General features: G+C 45.4%; 1 protein-coding gene across 6 annotated transcripts in view; it reads left to right on the top strand.

Moving 5' to 3' along the window:
- Nucleotides 1-23,041, top strand: part of fstl5 (follistatin-like 5) — a 92,646-nt gene that overhangs the window by 33,853 nt on the left and 35,752 nt on the right. For all 6 annotated transcript variants that reach the window (XM_041072600.2, XM_029164621.3, XM_055512365.1 and 3 more), the window contains exons 5-7: nucleotides 10,462-10,658; nucleotides 13,147-13,267; nucleotides 22,066-22,232. In XM_041072600.2, coding sequence (XP_040928534.1) covers nucleotides 10,462-10,658; nucleotides 13,147-13,267; nucleotides 22,066-22,232 — 485 coding nt within the window. The remainder of the gene's footprint in view (nucleotides 1-10,461; nucleotides 10,659-13,146; nucleotides 13,268-22,065; nucleotides 22,233-23,041) is intronic.

Raw genomic sequence — 23,041 nt, 5'->3', positions numbered from 1 at the left:
GCCTGCTTTCTTTTAATGGCTGTGCTGCCATTAATGCTGTGACCTCTGTACGGTACATGGTACAGTACAGTCCTGCCAAAGAACAAGCTTCTCATTAAACCCTCGGCCTGTGGACCGTTGAGTAGCGTCGGCGCTGGAGCCGTCCACTCTCAAGACAGGGGACCAGGCACATCAGGAGCCATGTTGACCTCCAACTTCAATGCTGCAGCCAATGCTTAAACATTTGTGTGTTTGTGCAGCACTCAGGGCCGAGGAGAGTAATGCTTCTGTTGGATGGATCCAGATGATGAGCTCATCTGCTGTGTACTGTACTGTACCACATCACATGACGCAGCATCAGATTGGGCTGTATGTAACCAGGCAGCTTCGCATCAGCACCAACGAGCCACTCAGCTGCTTGACCCCCCCCCCCCCCCCCTCTTTCTGGTGATGCGTGTCGCTTCATTTTATAAACTTTTAGGCAAATAAATGTTGTGTCTTTACCAACAAAATCAGATGTTTATCTTTTCCTTTTTCTTAAATCTTTTACAAACATTTTTCAGTAACAACACAGCAGAAGCTATGTGCTATTACCATAAAGATAAAGTCTCAAACAACACATACTCAGCCTTGAGAGTCTTGGCTCACATAAGCTCAGTGTCAGCGTCATTGTGTCAGTGCAGAACAAATGTTTGACCTGACGAGAGCGATGAGAAGCACAAGGCCAGGCTCACGGCCCGCTGCCGCAGTGCAGCGGAAATCACTTCCTGGAGCAGGTTTTTCTACTAACGCTACCACCGTGACTTATTTTGAAATTCCTTAATAGGAGACGCTGAGATGGTTTGTTATATGGAGCGGCGTCACGTGTTCATTTCGAGTGGACAAATCAATGTTTGTCAGCGTAGCAGAGCCCAGCTTCTCTCACGCGGGTCCAGGGCATCGCGGTGAAACAGACGCGTCTTCTGCCATTGATTTTAGCTGTTTTTTTCTGTGACAAAGGTGCCTGTTAATGACGGCCATATCACTGCATGCATGGCACCGTTTGCCTCCCTTATTATAGAAGAATGAAGACAGATGCAGCAGAAAAACAGTGGAGATGTATGACACCGCTGGAGGGCCCGGTTCTGCCCCATTTGTTGGAAAGTGATGTGGTGAGGGGAGTTTCAGAGGCTCCAGAGCCCTTCTGTCCACTAACCACGAAAAAAGTACCATCATAACCAATATTAATACACCTGAAATTAGGTGTGGAAATGGAAAATACTGCATGGGCATGAAATGGTGGGTCAAGGTGTATCAGCAAGGAGAATCCCTGAAATCACGAATGGAATGGAATGACGAATGGAAGCTGCTGCACACGCGTGTTCTGAGGGGGAAGCAGGGCCAAAGAGTCAGCGTAGGTGTCAAAGACAGTTCACATTCCCCGAAGGAGCAACTACCCCCTGTGATATTTGACAAGCATGAGCTGCAACACTGGTCTAATTTTAAGGCTGAAGGTTCCGAGTGTTTATTCACAGCCCTGACTCCTGTCAGCGTGACAAAGCACTGGACTCCCAGCATGTCATCTAAATTGGGGGATAAGTCACTGGTTACAGGTCCATACGTCAGCCGCTGTCATGAGCAGGTGACTAGAAGCTGGTAAGTCTGTGATGAAGGGACTCGCTGCCGGTCACTGCTCATTTGAGCCCGGACTTTAATTGGGTCCATGTTTCTCAGCGTGCATTGGGTGAATCCAGTCCAGGCGTCGGGTTCTACTGCCACGTCTCACTGTAATGTCATTCACAGTCCGGGCTAATTAAACAGCAGCTATTCTGAAAATCTATAGGCGTCATCTATGTCTACCAGCATCACTGCCTGATAAGTGTTTATGAACTGACTGCTTCCTCTATAATGCATATAGTACAGAATCAACCTGCATTTTAAATTGAGTTCATTTAAAATACATAAAATGAGGCTCCACAGACTTGGAACGAATGCATTTTCTACGGTTTTGATCCTGTTTATCACAGTGCCTCCATCTCAGGGAGCATTTTTAGCAAGAAGAAACTCTTGAGGATTGTTACTTACAACTATTTTTCCCCTGCGATTTAATGGGGGAGTTTCTCCCTGTTTCTTATTTTTATTACACTATGTGTTTGGGTTCTTAGTGGTGCACAGTGCCGACACCTGAGGATTCAGTTACCCTATTTATAAAAAGGATTAATGCAACAGAATCTGCTTCACCATAACAACTAGAGGTTGTGTTTAGCATTTTAGCTAATTGTTAAAGGGAGATAATCTGATTTTAGTAGTAGTATATGTGCATCTGAGCCTGAGCCTGAACTTTATTTAGAGACAATTTAAAAAATATACAGTATACTGTATATTTTAAAACATCAACAGTGATTTACATCACTGTTCAAAATAACCACAAGCAAATCATAAATATTACATTAAATGTTGTACTGCATTGATTTAAAAGATGTCAAGCTTTGCTTTGATATCCAATCATGAACATGTTGCTTTTCAAAGAAATGTTAGATTCACATTTTTGACAAAGTGCCAGGTTATTATATAAAACTATCTTAATGTTTTTCATCATCATCAAGTTTATTTATAGATGCAAAGTATGGACGTAATCAAGTATCATTTATTTGTGGAGTGCAGTTTGATACAGACAATGTCAAAACCGGGGCAGGTTGGTGCACCTGAAGATGGGGAAGCAGGCGCCTGTGATTGATGGGCTCATTTAGAGCCTGCTCAGCTTCAAAGCATCCTATTTTCATTTGCATGTTCATTATGTGCCTAAAATGGCCAATTATTCCATCAAAGGCGTGAACAGAAGACTGGGCCAAGGATCCCAAACAATCATATGACAAATTAGCCAATTAAACATGTTTGATGTTCCTCCCCCCCGCGGTGCTGAATAAGAGGTTGAGAGTGCAGAATCATTTCAACGATGTTCACAAAAAAAAGATGAGTTTGTTTGACTCTACAAACTCTTGTCTCAGCCTTTTAACTGTATAAACAAATGCGTGGCTTAGCTGGAAATCCGTTTAGTTCAATATAAGTTCCATTTGTTCTAAAACCTTCCAGTAAACACGTAGCTTCATTAACCTCAGACTCATTGGAGCGTAAACTCTGAGTGACTTCACCCTGAATACTTTTGTATCATCTGCACAAAGCGGTCATCACACTGTAGTTATCCACTCTTTCTCCCTTTGAAGCCATTTTCCTGTGAAATGTTTCAGTGCTATCTGCCTCCTGTCTCCTTGATTCCACCCACCTCCCCTGAATATGAAGCCTTTGAACAATTTGGTGAAATGAAGTGAACAATGGAGCGGCAGCGTTGCTCGAAGCAGTGCTACAGAGTTGGAGAGGAGAGTGTTCCGTCCATGTTTAGCATCACCCTCTGACCCAGCTGGACAGTGGAGCATAGGGAGCCGTGCGTCTCTTCTGAAGAAGAGGCAAACATTGAATAAAACAACATCCTCCTTCTTACAATTTAAAGGTCATGCTGTTTAATTATCCTGAGGGGGAAAAAGCCTCCTTCAAACAATTTGTGTATAAATGATTGATTCAGTTCCTTTCAAAGAGGACTATTTTTAAATTGCTCCAGTGTTTTGGCGTGTGCAGATTTCCAGCCTCGCTCGACTTGGAAATTCCAGCAGCGGCGGTTTTAGTTAATTCAGAGAAATCTCGCTAACATGTGCGTGAGTCTGCACATTGCTTTGTGTTTGGGGACTTTCTCTTCAGCAAAGCGAGTCTGTCAAAAGCAGAATGACTGAGCTGGCTGCCAACAGGTTCCGATTACACCATACATCAGAAAACATTCCAAGTCCTGACAAACCATCAGTAAGAAAAATGCACGTTGTGAAAGCTAAAGAAATGTTTTACATCTGACCAGGACCTGTTCGCTTTTCCCTACGTGACCACAATAAAAACAGCTTCATAGGATTATTCCACCATTAGTGTTAGTTTGTTCCCTTTTGATCCAGATCTAAGGATCAGCCAACGGTAATAACTGTCTGAAATGTAAGCTGACACAGGTTAATCAGGCTGATGCATTATGCCAAGACCCAGTGATTTAAAGTTAGACTCATGCTTGTTTCCGCTTCGGGCAAAGATTAAGTCTTTAAATCAGGGAACAACATCACATGTCCACAGAGAATCCCAGTCTGCTCCCTGTCTGCTGGGCTGCAGTCCAAATATAGACCTCCAGCTATTTCTCAGTCTACGTGTGCACAGACTCTGGGTCACTGTCCTCTGTCATGTCATCAACACGACCTGTTGACTGAAGGAGTAGCTCAGTGTAATCAACTCCACTGGGATTAGCTCTGAGAAGTCTTTGTTCTGTGCCTTTGTTCTTTTTTTAACCTCCTTCAGGACAGAGTCTAAAATACTGTTGATTAATATTAGTTTAAACACTATAGACAATGATTTATTTTCATTTTGTGAATCCCTGAAGTCCCCAGGTCTTATTGTAATGTTGCAAATGATAATTAGATCTTCATAAACAGGAGCCGTTGAGGCTCCGCGTGTCGTCCCATAAAGAATATTAGGGTTAGTGAAGTCAGTGGGTGAGGTTCGAGTAAAGTCTCCCAGATGATAATGATCACCCCCAAGGTGACAGTGGAGGGGTGGGGGTGTAATCCATCAAAGAATAAGACGCGAGGAAGAACTGGGCCGCGATGAAAAACGGAGGGGGTGGGGGTTCAACTGCATCCAGGGAGACAACAACGGTGACAGAGAGGAAATGAAGTGAAGGAATCTGTCTTGAGTTGTGACCACGCGTCCAAGTTACCAAGTAGCTGAAGGAAAGTTTGCAAAGAAGGCGCTGCGAGTCTGTCCTCAGCTCAACGTGAGCTTTAGTGGCTGCTCGAACGCTCGCACCGCTAAGTAGCTATGATTAAAGTGGCGTGAACAGGGGTCAGAGCAAAAGTCTGAGCCATAATCACAACGCAGAGCATTTAAATATGCTCCACGGAGACGGTGGAAAAAGTAATTACACCCACACAAACGGCACGAGGTGTCAGAGCAGGAGGTGTCATTGTTTTTAACTCTCAGCATGTCCTCACTTGGAGCTTAATGGCTTTTGTTGCAGAAACAACAGATCGGATGAAGCTCGTCCTAAAACCTAGAACAGACGTCGAACCAGCTGGTTTCTCGACTACGGTTTCAAGCTTAAGCACGAACTCTCAACCTCAATTTCATATTGGTGCAGAGATAGTGGCCGGGGTCTCTCCCGCTGCCTTTTTAGCCACGAGGCCGTGCGGCGTCTGCAGCCTGCTGCCCAGATATCCATCTCAGATCCTCTCAGGTGTTGTGGCAGTGACACCTCCAGTTGCTCTTAAAGATTGCAATCAGTGACCTCTGATTTGGGTAACCCAGTTGTCACGCTGCGCTGTCTTGATGTATTTTGAGCCGTGGCAGCGCACGGGGCCCTGGTGATGGAGATGGAAGAGCTGGAGGAGGCGGCGGGGGCAAAGATGGGGCCGCCTGACTGCAGCGATCCCACTGAGCCGCCCTCTTTCATTATATAAATAAAACAGTAGTGCTTTTAGAGGGGCAGGTGGAGGAGGGGTCAGTCCTGGTGAACGGCTTCTCACTCACTGAGTGCATTCTAGGAAGGACTCGTGTTTATTTTCAGCCCTGGGTTCAAACCTTAACGGACTGGAGAGAAATAACGTCGTTAGACACCTTGTTCATGTTGAAGATCAAGCTGGGTTCGTTTCCTCAGTGTCTTCAGGCATCGCAGAGTGACTCTTATTTTCACCTGCATTTTTAGCTGTTGCTCGTGCATGAACCTCGTTGTGTCACCGGCTGCAGAGATCCGGACCGCAGCGGTGCGGCGGTTTCTCCTCGACATGCTGATGTCATCACCCGCGACTCAAAAAACAGCAAAACGTTGAACAAACGTTGCCGTGAGCGTTTATGCTTCATCAAACCTCATCGCTGCCACAGTGCAGCGGCTGCTGCAGTACTGCGTCCACGGGGACAGCATTACGCTCTGGTTTACATGCAGACTCGGGCTTTTTCAGGCTCATTAAGGGCCACAGTTCCAGTGCTGGGACACTGTCACCGAGCATGAAGAGGAAGAACAACTGTGGCCCATGTAAGAGCCGTTTGTCCAAGCAGAAGAGTGATGGAGCGCAGCGTCGGATGACCGGCCTCACCCGTCACCTGATCTAATTCCAGTTGAGATGGTTTGGGATGAGTTGGACCAGGGAGTCAAGGAAAAGCAGACGACAAACACTCGACACCGGTGTGAACCTTCACGGCGGTGGGAGAACGATCGCTGCTCCAGATGAACGCCTGCAAAGCCCTAATCAAAACCAAAGGCGGCTTCCTGTACTCTGAGGAATCAAAACAAATAGTAGACACATACACCATGACTCACACAACAATGGCTGCAGTGAAACCTTTTTTCACACCTGTTTGGTAGAAAGGCTGCAGTGAATCACTCATCGGTGCTTCTGGCCGACAGTCAAGGTGAAGTGAAAAGAAGCAAACCACAAATTCTCCTGGATTCTGAGTAACTCGAATAGAATAACTTTTTTCTTTTGGAGTGACCTTGATGGCGGCTGCTTCATAATTTGATTATTAGTTTAGTCTCCGTTCTCAGCAAATGGACCTTGAGTCTTTTAACTATACTACAGCAATGTCAGAATGTCCCTCTAAGTCTCATTGTGACTCTGCTCGGCAGCTGAGGTTCAATTAATTAAAGGGAATGTTTTTGCATACAGTAGTTAAAACCATCACCTGCTAAACTGTTGTTAACTGGATGCTCACATGTTTGTTCTAATGAAAATAAAGTTTGATTTGAGATGCTCTATTAACAAACGGTATGTAGAGGTTGGATCCAAAATAAATTCTGTGTTGTTTTGTGTTTGTGGCACATTTCATTAAGTAATTGGTCTTTAGCTTGTTGAGAAAAACTGATACATGACTGTGGGCTCAAACCACTGCTGTAGGTACTGTAGAGCTGGCCCAAGTGCCTGCTCTACATGTTTAGCTAGCTATGTTTAGCAGCTTTGAACATTATTGCGGTTAAGGTTAGAGCTGGCTAACACAATACAGCTAGGTAGTGGCTAAGTTATGCTCGCTAATATAGTCAAAATCAAAAATAGTCAATCCTTCTGTCTGAACAACAACAGCTCAACAGCGCCCCTACTGCTTCAGTTGGATTATTAAACCGAGCCGTGATCTACCTTGCGAATCAATGACGACGACCTACTCACGGCTGCCCGTACAGCAGGTACAGCAGGTACCTACCGGTCCAAAGGTGTGGGCTGACAACCTCACTGAGCCTTAATGTTCTATGGATTAAACGTGGGGAGGGTTTGTTGCATCAAATCCAGACTTTGAGGGACGTCCCTTTGATTAAACACCTGCCTGTTTGTGCCTCACCCTCCATTAAGGTCACATACAATTCAAGGTCGAGTAAATTCCATTTGGCTCTGCTTGCACCGCTTTGCTGGCTGCTTGTTGATGCCTTTATCTTAAAACCGTGATGCTGCACTTCAGATCAGAAGCACAGCCCATCACGTCGGTTCTTAAAAGTCTAAATCATTCTAGCAGAACCAGTGCACCTCAGCTGTCAGCCCTTCGGCCGGAGGTTGGGGTATCTCCCTCTCAGTGGCTAATGTAGCACTGAGCTGTTGAGGAGCAGGCTGCAGAGATGGGAAAACCCGATTCCCACAAGCTGCTAAACGCTTCCAACGGCTCCTTGTGCTGCTGACTCGAGCAGCCTCCTGCTACCGGGTTCGTCCTTTCAGAGAACATTTAGCCTCCGATCACTTTACTGCATGTGAGTAGTATTAATCCTGCACTTCCTCATCCAGATGGGTCCTTGGCCAACACATTACACAAAGAGTTCAAGGCAGGAGTGGGACCTGGCAGCTGCTTACTACACTGTGCATTTGGTCCATTTAGGGTCCACGTGTCACATGCATAACTGCTGAGTAGAGCCAGACCATAAATTGCCTCCTTCATATACAGTTACAGCATGAATAGAACAGAGCTTGTAATGCAACACCACTTACAGAACCTGGGTTTCGAATTAACAGCTATGATGAAGAGAAACATCTTCATCCAACAAAGAGTTAAATAAATTAGGAAATTTCCATCAGAAAAGTTGATGTACTGTAAAAACATCACAGCCTGACTTCACATCAACCAATTTACTGCATATAAAGCAAGTGAATCTATGTTGAGGTTTCTCCACCAGCAATGTTGACAAAACTAACAGCGTTTATTAGATGTTACAGAAAAGGAAAATGTTCAAATTAGCCTGCGTTGCCGGTGATTTGAGCTGAAGTGACTCTCACGTCAGATTGCATTGGTTGATCGTGAGTAATTAAGATGCAGCTCTTGGAAATATTAGGGAGAGCTCGTCCACGGTTGGATGAAACCACGGCTCCTGTGAGGAGCCTCAGCTTCAGACACCAACATGTTAAACTAAAAACACGCAGTCATTGGCGTGAGACGACCCTGACCATCGCTAATCAGTGGAGCTTCCCATCATGTGTCACCAAGTGGTGCCAGGTTAAAACTGATTAAATTTACCCACAGTGACAGTGAGGACTTACTGTGATAAACTATAGGTTTGGTCTGTGTTGTTCCTGCTGTTCTGACTAACACCCAACAGCCAGTGACAGTCCTCTGTGTAGAATGGGAAGCATTCGGATACTTAGCGTGTGAAGGCTATACGTTGAGACATGTGACTGCGTGTGTGTGTGTGTGTTTGCAGCAGTTTTCCTGGATGTGCCAGAGCTCAGTCTCTTAACGCCGCTGACCTTCAGATCCCCTGGGTTTGCCAGCAGCCATTTATCTTTTATTCATTCTGCCATTTGTGACCAAGGCAGCTTCTCTGGCACTGGCGCTTGTCAAAACAGACCCTGTCCCATGGCGAGCTGCATGCGGCGGCTAATACCGCATTCCAGGGCAGGAATTAGCCTGGCGCCGGCCATTCCCAGGAATTTATCAGCACTGACGGAACCTGAAATCTGTATCTCAGTACATCCTCCAGTTGTTGTTGTTTGTTATCTACAGCAGCCCGTCAGCCAAAAGCTGCTAGTGTTCAGCTCCAACATCTGTCACCAGCTCAGGTCGTCGCTCTGACAAGCGCAAATGCTGAAACAAAGTCAAGTGCTGTTCCAAAGCCAGGTTCTTTGGTTTAACTCCGTCCACCTGGTGCACGAGCATCGTTCTCTTTGTCAAACAGAAAACTAAAGCATAACTTTTGGAGCTGATGCTGAGCCGCTGTTCTGAAAATCAAACCAAACCATGTTTGGTTGGCCACATATTCATCTTCTGGTGCAAACACCCGACTAATCACATTTGTTTATTACCATAACAGTCACAGCATGAACAGCATCGATGTCAGACTCATCATTAATCTGAACCTTTGTTCCCTCTATATAATAGAGACACGTCGATTCAAACTGCCGTCAGCTGCTGGTTGTATTTCCATAGCATCCAGTCCTCTGTTACACTTCTCTGTCCTCTATTCGATGGGAAGCACCAGGATCGAGTATCTTGATTGAGAAAGCTGAATGCTGGTGGAAACGCATCACAACATGCTGCTATTTCGTGGCTGGCTCTGATTCCTCCCATTTTACCAGTGAAGCCGTCGCCCGATCACCTCCAGTCCACGCGTTTCAGTCAACAATTGCGTATTTTTCCCAATAGGTGCTAGGACTACACGTCGTGGAGGAGGCGTCTCCTTCCCCCCCTGGGATTTGAAACGCATCAGACAGCACAACAAACTTTCTCGCGGCTGCTTGAGATCAGTTAATACACCGGTTATTAGAGGAGAAACACTTCCAGTTTCAACAGCGAGAACTTGATATGACACGTGTCAACCGCTAGTTCTAGTCATTATTTTCTCTTTGCCTCGACTCTACTCTGTCGAACCTTTCATGTAGTTGACTTCTTTGATCTGGAGGCTTTGATGGTGGATTGTACATACAACAGCGTCCTGTTTTCTGTGGCTGTCAGGCTTGGCTCTTGACACCTGCATGATGGATTTGCTCGTCAGTTTCATTGTGTTGACGGTGACGCTGCTTTTCCACTTTGAGGCAGTGAAATGCTACACGACTGTCACCGCTTGTGTACCCTGTGTACCCCGTGGGAGAAGAAGCCTTTGCATTTGTTGGTGTGATGCAGACAATCTGAGACACGCTCACATTTGGCTTCTGCTGAATACAAACAGCAGCGTATTGTTTAATATTGTGAGTCTTGGGGGGAGGATTCTTGTTTTCACAGGTGCTAATTGGCTGAGATTTGAAACATTGCATCCAATTTTAGGAATCATAAGTTCAGTGATTTTAATCATCATCTTTTCAGGCTCGTGGGAATTGTTGAGGCATTTAAGAAGTTTCTGTTTTTAGACGTCTCATTAACATTCAAATTATATTTTAGGCGTCCAAACAAGAACAAACAGCAGCGGTGACTCTCTGCTTCTCACCATTCCCCTCCTGTGTTTGACTCGTTTTCCCCCAGATGATAACTGCAGACTAAACGACTACCATCGGCTGAAGACCAAGATTTTGGATCTGCACGATAAGCGATACGTCGGCTCTAATATCCCCGGGTCCCACAAGGACAGCATGCCTGCCAGGAAGCAACTGGTGGATATAATGTTCAAACACTTCGATGCAGATAATAACGCTAGAATTGATGCCAGCGAACTCTCCCAGGTAAGAGCCTTCACCATTTTAGAAGTCTTCCATCAGTCGCTGGCACAGAGGTAAACGTACAGTAACAGCTCAACCAAGCTAATGCCAAACTCATGACGTCATGAGCCGCAGTCATTCGTTAGCACAAGCCAGGCTGAACACCTGGGCTCCGTGCTCGTGCAGCCCATTCGCGTGTGCCCATTTTGCTCCCGGTCCCGGTCCCTCTGGTCCTTGTGCGGTAAAGCTTTTGAAGTGCAATGTGGGTCAAAGGAGCCGTGTGCTCATAGAAGGCTGCAGCCTTTGGCCAGCGCTGCCAAGAGGGACGCTTGTAAAGAAAGACCTTTTGTGGCTCCCACGCGGGGAAGTCTGTGCATAACAAATAAAGCCTCCACAGCACCTTGATAAAAAAGCCACTTGAATAATTGAAAGGATATGCAACCTGTGGTGCTTTTCAGAATTATGAAACCTTTTCTGTCCTCAGGTCAGTTTCCTGCTGATCAGATAGGATCTACTGTCTGTTCAGGGGTCACCTTGGTAGCTTTGTCAGCGTTCCCCCCAAACCCAGCATTCGAGTCCGAAGGGGCTAAATAACAGCCCAGCATAGTGATATTTCTGCCACGCTATTATATTATTTACATATTTTTAAATGTTTTTACATGTATGCTGTGCCAGCAAGAGAGAAATCAATGGGTGGAGAATTAATGCATAGTCAATAGAGCGTGTTGCGCGAATCTTTATGAAAAAGAATTCTGTTTGCCCTGAGCGTGAATTTGAATTTGCCCTTTTAACCTATTGAATATTGCTCTGGACAGCTTTTCAAACATCTTGGTGTTGATTTCGTCTCCTATCTAAAGCCCAACTATATCACTTCTCTTCCCGTTGTTTGAATGACACACTGTAAGTGATGACTAAGATCCAGATGGAGAGTCTCATTGCAAGTTCTCTTCAAAGGCTGCTTTTAGCCCGTCCTCCCTTTTATCCTCGGGGGAGATTCATAGTGTCACATATGCAGGAGACACAGCCAGAGATAAGAATATCAGTGGATTCCAATGGCCCCTGTGTTTTTGATCTCTTTGCATGCACGTATATATGTAATGTTCTGTTACTTTGAGCTGCCTGTGTTGTATAACTATCAGTAATCTCTCAGGTCAATGCAAGCTTTTCTTTTATCAGTTTTTATTTATCAGTTTTTCTTTCTCTCCTCTCACTCCAATTTCTAGGTAATTAATAATAATAGGGAATATGGTTTGTTTTCATTCTCTGCACTACGCACATTATTTTAGAGGCTTGTTTTCATTTGCGTGGAGTTGCTCAGAATATTTTCTTTAACTTCGCCAGAAGTTTTTCCTGCAAACAAAGGAAGACGGACACATATGCAAATTAAACTTTGGTGTGAACAAGCCCTGAAAAGAGCCCAGCACAAGCAAATCACACTCTTATCAGCCGTTGAAAATACAAAACCTCGGCTGCCACCCTCGTGCCCTGAAGCGCCCTTTATAATTTGAGCATTCTCTCGTCTCATTTGGAATTCTGCGCTGGAAATCCCTCATTCTGGCTTACTTGACTTGCTAGAGTGTACATACGAAATGGGCACTGGGAGCAATTGTCCCTGCCCTTTGAAAAAGCCTTGGGTGCCCTTTTAAAATGGCAAATCAAACCTTCTTTTCCTCCATGCATTGCCTGCATCTATCATTTAACCAGGCGTAGAACGCTTGAGATGATGCCATTTAGCAGAATGGCTAACAAGGACGCCGCTCTGGCCGCAGTTTGTTTTTGAGGAGAACCAGCGTGTAGCTGTTCACGTTCAAGGGCCGAGCAGAGACGCCGAGTATCGTCGTCGTGAATTCAAACCTTCATGTTTGATCACATTCAAAGGTCCAGTAGTTGTGAGTTAGTTGCCAGGGAGCGGCGTTGCAGCACCGAGGCATAAACCACACTTATTTGTTGCTCCTGGTGTTTATTATTACTGGTGACTCCTAAATTTTGGGGAAGTCGCGTGGGAATGGAAGTGCAGCGATCCGACGGACGAGGCGTGATGTATCAGGCCGTCCCGTGTGATCAGTGTTTTGACAGCTGATTTCCTGTGATGGATGTTTTGCTGCAGAAGGTGCTGAACAGCAGCATGTTTGAGCAGGCTGACGCTGAAGTGTGCAGCGCTTCGACAGCAACCGTTGGGACAAACCCTCAGGGAGTTTCATTTTGCCTATTGTAATGTGAAGCCTGGCTGCTTCAGCTTCGCTATCGAACAGGGCTTTGATCAGGCAGGAAGCGTTACAAAGACTGAACCAGGCACTTTACCTTAGGTTCAAAGTGTGTTTACTGCTGTCTAGAGCTGAATTTGAAAACTCCCATGTGATTTCATCTTTTTACAGGCGGAGGATTTTTAAAGTCAACTTTATTGTGATGCCATTATGAATAGATTTTATTGTGATGCCATTATGAATGGATTTTACCTGACAACAATGATGTGCCTTAGACTGAACTGATCAGGGACGCATCCTCATTAAAGGTCATCAAGCAGGAAGGTCTGTCCAGGGACGTCTCCGAGTGCACGCTGTTCGACCTGCTGAAGTACAACGACGTCGATGGCGACGAGCATCTGACTAAAGACGAGCTGTATGCAGCGTTTGGTGAGTAAAACCTAATAATGTCTTTAACAAAGGACAAAGGTTTGAACAAAATGTGATGCTTTCGTATTTTACACTTACTGAAAGCAAATATCTCTTACTCATATTTTTTGAGTTCTTAACTGGTAACTGCTACCGTGTAGACGATAATGGAGTTGCTGAAAGCAGCCGATCACATCTGATGTTCAGACCAAACCCTGCTCATTAGGCGGCGAAGCGGCGACAGGTGCTCTGGAACATCTGACACACATGAACACGTGCACCCGCTTCCTGCTCGCGCTCCTCCCGGGTTCCTCCCGCCTGACATTTCCACCTACTTCAATATCCTCCGACAGAATCTCCTCTGACATTTGACTCGCTCGACACGTTTAGCAGTGGGAGAAAATTCACAATCAGCTGTGGTCTCATTCCCCCTTTTATTTAAAGCGTTTCTTTAAGCAGACAAAAAGCAGCCATAAGACCAAATGTCAGCGTGAAAGAGTCTCATCCTGTCTGCTATTCTCCACATCACACGCGAGTGTGTGGGAGCAAACCCCTTCTGGCAATTCACGAAAAGAAAGGACCCCAGCTGTGAGGGGAGTTCTCCTTAAAGACTTAAGTTCCTTCAACTCCAGCTTCCTCCTCTTCTGACTCTCGCTTTACTCCCCACACAAAATCCAGTTATTTTCCACTTTACTACTACAGTACTTTTGCACATCTATTTGCTGCCTAATGGTGTTACAGTAATTAGCGACAATGAATGAATATCCAGATACATAAATGCAGGTGCGAGTTAAAAGTAGCAGCTTCAATCGAGCGCTAATGCGCTCGGTGGAGAGAAGCGTTCGCGTCTTTGTCAACAGCCGAGCTTGACTCAATGATTACCATGCATTTCACTCCAGCGCTCGAAGCCATTTCACCCCGCTTCACCTCCTGCTGAATTTAGATGAGTGTTTGACATACTCGGAGGTCACTGTAGCCCTCAGCTGGTGTCTTCTTCGCTTTATTCACATGAAACCTATTGCATTATGCTAAATGCGTAAGTGTTTCAAAGAGAGGCCCTCGACGCGCCTCTGAGGCAGGTGTGGAGGAGGCCGATGAGGTCACAGATCCGCCTCCTCCAGAAGCGAACCACCGCGTTGGACGTCCCAGTTCACCCAGTTCCACCAGCGCTCGGCCTCTCCAGCTGGAGGCCATGGCACGGCAGCCGTGAGTAACGCTCGGGCTCTCCTCCAAATACATTTCTCATTCTTCTTTAAGGAATCTCAGCTTCCGTTCCCTCGTCATAACAAAACTTCACTGAGCCGTAAAGGTCACTTTTGATTTGCCCTCCCACCTCACAACTCGCCGCTCCTTCGCCGGCGCTCATCACACACACACACAGCAGGATTAGAGCCGATGCGGTGTCGACTGGGTTTATTCAGAGCCTCACAGTCACTGAACACATAACACAGAACCAAGACCTGTGGCATTAAAACAAGCGGCAAGCCTATTAGACCTAATGGAATTCAGACTTGGCGTCTTCTAATATAAACTGCCCTCATCACCTGTGTTACCTCCAGGTCAGTGGTCACTAATCACTGCGTCGCTGTGACTCCCGCAATCATCAAGACGCTTATTCAGTGTCAACTCCAATTACAGAGCATGTTCAGTTTATGTTAAGTTATTATTACCTGAGCATAAAGGACATTCAATGAGTTACAAGGTCTTCAATAATTTATTGTCGGCTGCAGGAATTATTCAGCCCCATAGATCAAACCACAGCGTCTGAGTGTAAAATACGTCCCAAAGTTATAGGTTTTTAGTTCACTGCCGACATAACTTGCAAGTGACAGCTATAAAAATCTATGCAAATACCTTAAGCGCCGTCATAAACCGAGCGCCGTCATAAAAATAACCCATTGATCCGGCGTGTCCGAAATGATGGCGCCGCTTAGAAACAAACGCGGTAAATGTGAAATGACTCGCCATGAAAATTGCACCTGTCTGACTACGGCGCTAATAAGGAGCCTTTAGACACCTTTGTGGAATATTCAAAGTGCGGGGCAACATTGTTTGTCAGGACAGAAGATAAGACTTTAATGTCCATGCATTATTCATGGCGCCTTTGCATAGACTCGAAGGGGGTTGAGAATCAATTTGCTTCAGCGAGCAGTAAGGAAGTGTCTGGCAGAAGTGATGTCTTTTAATTAGATAATGCTGCAGATATGAATGATGTCTGCCACACGACTGATAGTCGGGCGCGTTGTCATCATCGAGGACTTTTACAAACGGTCGCCCAGTGCATCATGGGTAAACACAGGAGGCATCATCCATCATAAAGTGGCATTAACCTTTGGTAGAAGAACGCATCGGTACAGAGACCGTTGATGGGTCGACATTAACATCAGCTCTGGAGATACGGCGACAGCAGCGTTGCTCTTTGTGAGGTAACCTGCATTTTTACACAGGAGCGGAAGCGGCTCGTGTGGTCGGCGGCGCTGGAGGTGTGTCACGTTCAGACGAGCAGGCGGCGTCTGTGATCATTGCCAAATAAACTGAGGAAAAGGTCAAACTCACAGTTTGCCACAAGTAATCTCTCATCCTGAATAAAAGAGGGAGTCCGGACTCCTGTGCTCCTGTTCCCTTTGACTACGACACTGTTCATGTTAAAGCCTGGTTGTGTTTGAATGCTCCATGGTCCTTATTCCCAACGTTCCTCCTATAGATATGCAGTTTCTTTCTCTTACATCACATGCAAAGTGGTTTGTTCCTTCTTAGAATGTTTAACGAGGGAAGTACTGCTACTGTAGTTATAGTATTTATTCATTCAGGACACATTATTTGGCTGATTCGCAGTAATGACCCCTAATTGTGCTTTTCTGTCAAGTGGAGTGTTAAGGCCACTCAGGCTGCACCGTGGGACGTATTTCACCCCTGCTTGTTTCTCGGGTGCCGCGATATCGATCTGAACCCAGAGACCTTCTGACAGAACACAGAGATGCAGCTCTTTGATTTCTGCTGAGGGCAGAAGCCTTGCAGATTCTGTTAGACTCCTGGGAAGGCTGGACGGGAGCACGTGATTCATATTCAGGCGGCTGAAATTTGCACTTGGGCCGTGGCCCGAGGACAGAAGTGACCTGAGCCACGGAGGTGCACTGTGCATTCACACAGAGCAGAACAATCAACCTCGTGGACCCAGACGCCAGTCAGCATATTTAACTTTTCCATTTGTGGTGAAGATTTTCAAACCCAAATACAAAATCAATCTGCTGCCATATCTTTCTAAGTTGTTGCTTTCAAAGTCAAGAATCAACTTTTCATTGCAGCTCTTGTTCAGACGGCTACTTCACAAACCAAGATGAGGGATTACGGTGGGATTTTGCTGTTATCCCGGCTAAACTTATCAGTGACTCCCTTTCATGGAGCAGCGGTACATAAATTACCATCGCCATGCTCTCGAGCAGGCGAACAGCTTAGCTTGATTAATTCTGCTGCCTCTTTCTGCACTTAGGCGTCCATCAAAGTGGAGGAACCCCTAACCTTAACCTTGAGGTGTCGCATAAGCACCGTGGACGCGCATTGATCAGAATCGGCCCGGTTGCTGCTGCTGCCTCTGGCCACACCACAGTGAAACACTGACTAAATGAGGCAAACCTGGCTCCACAGCCATTCTGGATGCTTTACTGTACGTCTGGAATGTGTCTGCTTGCATTTTCTTTTGTGTTAATGCAACAAAGACTTGTGTCTGTTACAATCCCCACATTTGCAGAAAGTCTTCCAAGCCTGAAAATTAGTTGACTTACTCTCTACTTCTGTGAAGATTATAATTAGACATCCAAACCAACAGGCGGACCTCCTTCAGAGCAGGCTCCTTTCATTAGAGAAGGCGAGTTTGCTGTTATTCACCACCCATGGCACAGCGACAATTAATGGATACTCAGGCTTTTACTTGTCAAACCCCCTGCTGAGAATCCCATTCACAAGCTGCGAGAAGTCGCGTTAAAAGTGTTTCATAATTCATGGTTCATTTTCCAACATGTGGCTTTTCTATCTCCGGAATTTATTAGAGAGCTTTAAAAGAAGTTCAATTATTTTTTTTGTAATTCTAAGTGATCCTCGAGTAAAGAACAGGGGACAATTTTCGAGACAATCCTCAGGAAAGGATTTGTTCTTTGATAACAAAAGGGACTTGGGCTAAATTAGAAATGTTTACACGCTTATGTTTAGAATAGAAGCTTGTAATAAAACGCAACACTGAGCAACCACTGATTTACTTCTGCTGGTGAAGGCACCAAACCTTCAGATCTGACCTTCCCAGTGAGTGTCTGTGGATCCACTGAATGAAAGGCTCAGCAGTGCTCGCCCTACCGACGGCTCAGGTTTAAATTCCCACTGAGGAAAAGAGTCTCTTGGAATATATTTGGTGTCCTTTGACTGAGAGAGGTTGAATGTGCTTTTCTGGCTGTCAGGTTTGTTTAGCGGTTCAGTGTAAACAGATTGCTGCATTCACCCTCTTCTCTCAACATTTAGCATCAACTGTCAGCCCGTTAAACGCGTTGCACTATTTGCTGCTCAGCTACTCAAGCGTGGTTTTGTGGCGCTGCCGCTGTAAAATGTGTGAAACGCATCTTGCTTCTTTAACAGGTAAAGTTTGACTGACACTAAACAACTCACTTCACACAAATATACAAAAACATTCAGGAAATATCAAAAGAGTTGTCAACAAAAAGAAGAATAATGTCACACAACTGATACAGACATAAATGTAGCTTCTGTATAATTTAAAGACAGTCAGACACAGTATTAATGATATGCTGGACGCTTTTCTTGCTTAGATAAGTAGATAAATATATGTAAATTACTCTTTTTTCTTTTATTTGTTTGTTTGTAGGAACCTAACTGGTACAAACATTTCCTGTTAGAGCCCGTGCTTCGCTGCATGCTAATGCTCACTGGCCTTTATAATTGCTCCCAGTAGCGGCTTCAGAAATGGACTGGAGTTGCTCTGACCAGTCGGCGGTGAGGGACGTGCTAAGGTCATGTTTTCCAGCTACTCTGATGCCTTGTAATCTGTCTGGGAGGAGAGAGTGTCATATTCTGAGCAATTATTTTCCCTGGTTCATTAAATGCAGCAGGGTGTAACTAGTGGTGTTGATAAATGCACATAGCGACTAGAGAGTATCAAAAGGAGGCCGGTTACTGGAACCAGGCCTGTTTATTGATTCATTCATTGGAACTGGACTGTTGAGAGTATTATAAAATCCTATTTAGGATGAGATTTCACATCAAAGGTAGCTCTGCCCTTCAATTTGATGCCATAATTCTTAGTCCTACTGTTCAGCTGCATAAAAAGGCTTTTTTAATCCATATTGCAGCAAGTTAATTGTGGAACATGGCTTAAAACTCAACAACAAAGTATCCAAAGGGGAAATGAACTAACTATGGCTACATGTAGAGTTAATAGGCCCCGTGACGTCCCAGGACCATTATCAGCTACACAAACTGCTCATGCTCATTTATTCTTCTGTTTTTCTCGACACGTTTGCTGAGATGCTGCTGCTGCTGCTCCTGTAGACTGGGATCCACTTAGCTTAACAATGTGGCTGGTGGCAGCAGTTCAACATTAAGAGGGGAAATGTGTATTTTCTTTGGGAAAACAAAGTGTATGTGAAGATGCAGCGTTTCAACGCTCTTCTCTCTGTCAGACGTTCAAGTCCTTCGAGTCACTCGTCTGCAGAATCAAAATCACACTCGGCTCGTCTCGCTTCGGGAGAGAGTTCGCACAAATCAACTGAACTGTCCAAGATCAAAGACTGTTCGTGCATGTGTATTCTGTATTTGGGGCGTTTTCTCCTGCTTGAATCTTTGCGTCGGCCTATGAATACCACGCAGCGGGGAAATACTTTTATCTCTACTTGGAAGTGTCAAAGTCAAAGGAATCGGAGGTACACAACCATTCAGCCTCAGTAATATGGAACATCATGGAGAGGGAAAAGGGGGGACGGATGTGAGAGGAACGAGAGACTCTGCGAAGAGAGACCGAGCTTTTGTGCTTGAGCGAGAGAGACAAGGCCTAATAGAGGCCAGAGCAGAGGGCTCGGCCAAGCATCCTTGGTGCAATTTGTCTGGGCGCCGCTGGCCTCTTGCAACATCCTGCAGGCCCCGGCCATTTTCCCTGACACGCTTGTTGCCTCCAGTGCAATAGGTGATTTACCTCTCACCCTGCACTGACCAATACCCCATTCTGCGAGGAAAGCAGAATAAATCAAAAGTCTGGACTTCACAGTTAATCACTAATTACAGGTTGGACGGTGAAGGCTGATCCTTCCCAGGAGGCGGAATCCCCCAGGCTTCAAATCAGAGCAAAAGGAGGAGCCAAGGCCACTTCCTGCTCTGATAAATCTCCCACAGAGGAGCTGCTGTGTTTGAGTCGGCTCCAGCAGCCCAGACTTCCATCCCTCTGAGGAGTCCCTCATTCATTTAGGTGCTGGCCCCCCGTTCCGCCTCCCCCCTCCTTCCTCCATCCAACGACGAGGCTGTGACGGGAGCCTCCCTGCCGGCACCGGCTCACGTTTTTCTTTAAATTCCCTGTAACTTCACACGTTTCTATCCCATGGGATCAGCGGCACATCCAGGTTGCGGCTTGTGGGATTTTCTAAAAGCATTTAGATACAAGCGAGCTGTAATTGGACGGTTAGGTAGGACCTTGTTGGAGGAGATCTCTGTCAATAAATCTACCCGCCAACACCTCTAGTGGCCTGTCTTCATCATCTGCTACAGCGTTTTCAAATTCAGGCAGGAAGGAGGTTGATCATGTATCAGTCAGGTGGAGGATTTCCATTATTCACTTTCATAGTCGGGCTTTTTGAACATGTCGCATTTGCTTTAATGCTGTACTTTCACTTAGTTTTCTGCTTTGTTCAGTTATCTGAGCTATAAACAGATTTATCTGTTCCTTCAGATGGCTTCTGTCCATCGGGGATAAGTTTCAGATACCTTTTCATTTTGGTTATTGCTTTTCATGTATCATTTATGTCTCCATCTCATTCTAGATCAATACAGGTAACAGGTTGTATTACAAACTGTACTAATGGATGTTTGAAGCCACTTTTCTGTGTGTGTGTCTGGGTGTGTCTTAATGTCATAGTACTACACAACAGATTGTTGCTTTGGCCAAATAGCGCTATGCTGCTCATCAGAAAGTTGAGCTTTGAATTCACCTTGCATTTTCCAATCAAGCTATTATTGAAAGAGAAATCTTGAAATGGACATTTTTAAATCAGCCTTACAAAGAATGTAGCAGCGTCTCCGTCAACTGTGGCGACCTCGCACGTAATGGTCCCCTAAATCATATCTATGACACCACGTTTTGATGGAGGCCTGGGGCACAAATAAAGAAAGCCCATTAAACAAATCACCTTGTCTACACAAAATACTGTCATCACCTGTAGAGTATTATAAAAATGATTGGTGCCACTTCGGACACAACACAGAAGCTGCAGCATCACAAACAGATATCAGATACTGTAATAGTAACATCCAAACTAAAAGGAACTGGCTCCTATTAATCCTCCAATGTTTTATGTAATCCTGCCAGTGACTTTCCCAGACTTAAATGCGGTTTCATGGGGCCAAATGAGAGATTAGAAGCCTTAAGTCTGAGCCTCTCACTGAAAAGACGTGTGGTCGTTTCCTGGTGCCGCTGTCTAACAGTCTAGACAACTTTACAGTTCAAACTCGGCAAATGATCCAAACAAAGCAAATGAATGAGAAGGTTAAGAGGCGCTCAGAAGCCGCTGGTACAGGGCCACGGGAGTCGTGCTGTAATTGAAGGTGCTCTCATCCTTATTTTGTGGGATGAGGCGAGTGAATACTGTCTGCTGGACCTGCGCTTTCATTACGTTTTGTATTTCATGCCCTCAGGAGCAGAACAAATTGAGTCTCTGTTTGCTTTTGCTCTGTCGCTCATTACCCAAGAGAAAGATTAAAAAGCGTTTTCTCACAGGCCACGTTACATAACACTATAAAAAAAAAGCCGACGAGTGTCGATTGTGCTCATTGTCTCACCAAAATACTGGACACACAAAAAGCGTTAACCGCTCGCTGACCTGTCACAAACCCATCGTGTTTTCACTTTGTGGCAATATTTGCTCTGAGAATTGTGTAAAATAAATAAATAAATGATGAACAAACATTTTCATCTCCACTAGAAACATGTCTGCTAAGCACCGTCCACAGCAGTGACTGTGGAAACAATGCACTCCCGGGCTTTCTCAACTACTTGTTCTAGAGTCGTAAGAACACGGAGCCTGGTGGAAAGTGCTCCAAATTCTAGCCATAAAGCACAGAGACTTCAAGGAGAACACAGCAGTCAGCAGCACTGGTGCCTCCCAGAAGTGTGTGTTCAGTTCTGTTAGCTAAGACGTAGGTTCACAGGCCTGGACACCAGGTCCTTGGAGAGACCAACAGCCAAAGTCAAGCTCCTATAATGATTCAGCCACATATATTAAGCAAAGAATTCATAGAACATTAAACATTATTCCTACAAATCACAGGAACTCCACAGTCTCCGTGCATCTAGAACTAAAAAAAACGCATATGGCTTTTAGCTAAATAGCGTTAATGTGGACAGCCTTTTGGTTGGAGGAAACAATTTGAAGCCTCTCAGTGGTTTTACTCCTTTGAATTACAAGCCATTACAAAGACAGACTCTCTTTCTATCGTGCACAAGGTAACTTTTTCAGGTTTTACTAAACCCAGAACACTTTTAATTACGCAAACCTTAACTTGAAGAACTCTGATAGACCATCTGACACACACGTGTGGCATCCTGTTTACAGAAGTCTACCTGCTCAACCTCCCCGATGACCAGAAAGTGAGCGTCACCACGGTAACCGTTGGCCAGAGCACCGTGCTGACATGTGCCATCACTGGGGACCGGCGGCCTCCAATTCTGTGGAAGAGGAACCATCAGTACCTGAACTCCTTGAACCTGGAAGACATCAGTGTAAGTGTCAGACGTGGTCGTGACTGGATGTAGGATGTGGGTACTTTCTACATAACGTTTTATACTGAGTAGGGTATGAACGTATGCAGATGACACTGCATAATTATTTTTGTAGTATAACAAATACTACAGATATTTACCAGTTGCTCTAACGTGCAGTGAACAGGACAAATTATTGTTCGGTTCCATCCCTTTTAGGAACACTGTCCTTCTTCAGCTAAATTTATGCTACTTGTCTTTTTCATCATTTTGGCTTTAACATATTTCTGGCAGTGGTTCAGAATGTCAGCACATTTTATTTTGACTGCTGGCGCTGGCTTTGTGTTGTAGGCCTGACAGTAATCCAGGATGTCAGTTTGTGTTGTGGGCGCCTGTGTTCAGAGACTGCTGGGAGGGACAGGGATCTCAGACAAAGAGGGAAGATGAAGGGGGATACCACAGGGTTTTAGCCCCGGAGTGAGGACCTGCTTTCACAACTCGCTGAAAAAATTGCGTGTGCCTGTGTTTTTGTGTGTTAATCGACATGCATTGCTCTACACAAGCCCCTCTGTCACTTTCATCCACATCAAAGCGCGGGGATGCCTGCTTGGCGAGGTGCAGGCCAGATGTCCTTTGGTTTACCCTTCTCCTGTCTCTGTGTCAGGTCCGACCATGACGAGTGTGACACCGCTGTGCATAATTAAGTCAACACTGTGGCAGTGGATGAAGGGAGACCCAGCGAAGCTACTAATGTTACATTAAATGTTGATGACCCTTAAAATGAGTTGAGGTGCCCAGCTGTCCCCAGTCACCCCTGGCACGTCTGCTGC

Source organism: Betta splendens, chromosome 10 (assembly GCF_900634795.4).
Source record: "Betta splendens chromosome 10, fBetSpl5.4, whole genome shotgun sequence".
NCBI lineage: Eukaryota > Metazoa > Chordata > Actinopteri > Anabantiformes > Osphronemidae > Betta > Betta splendens.
The sequence above is the reverse complement of the archived record's forward strand: the minus strand, read 5'-3'. Positions and strand labels throughout refer to the sequence as shown.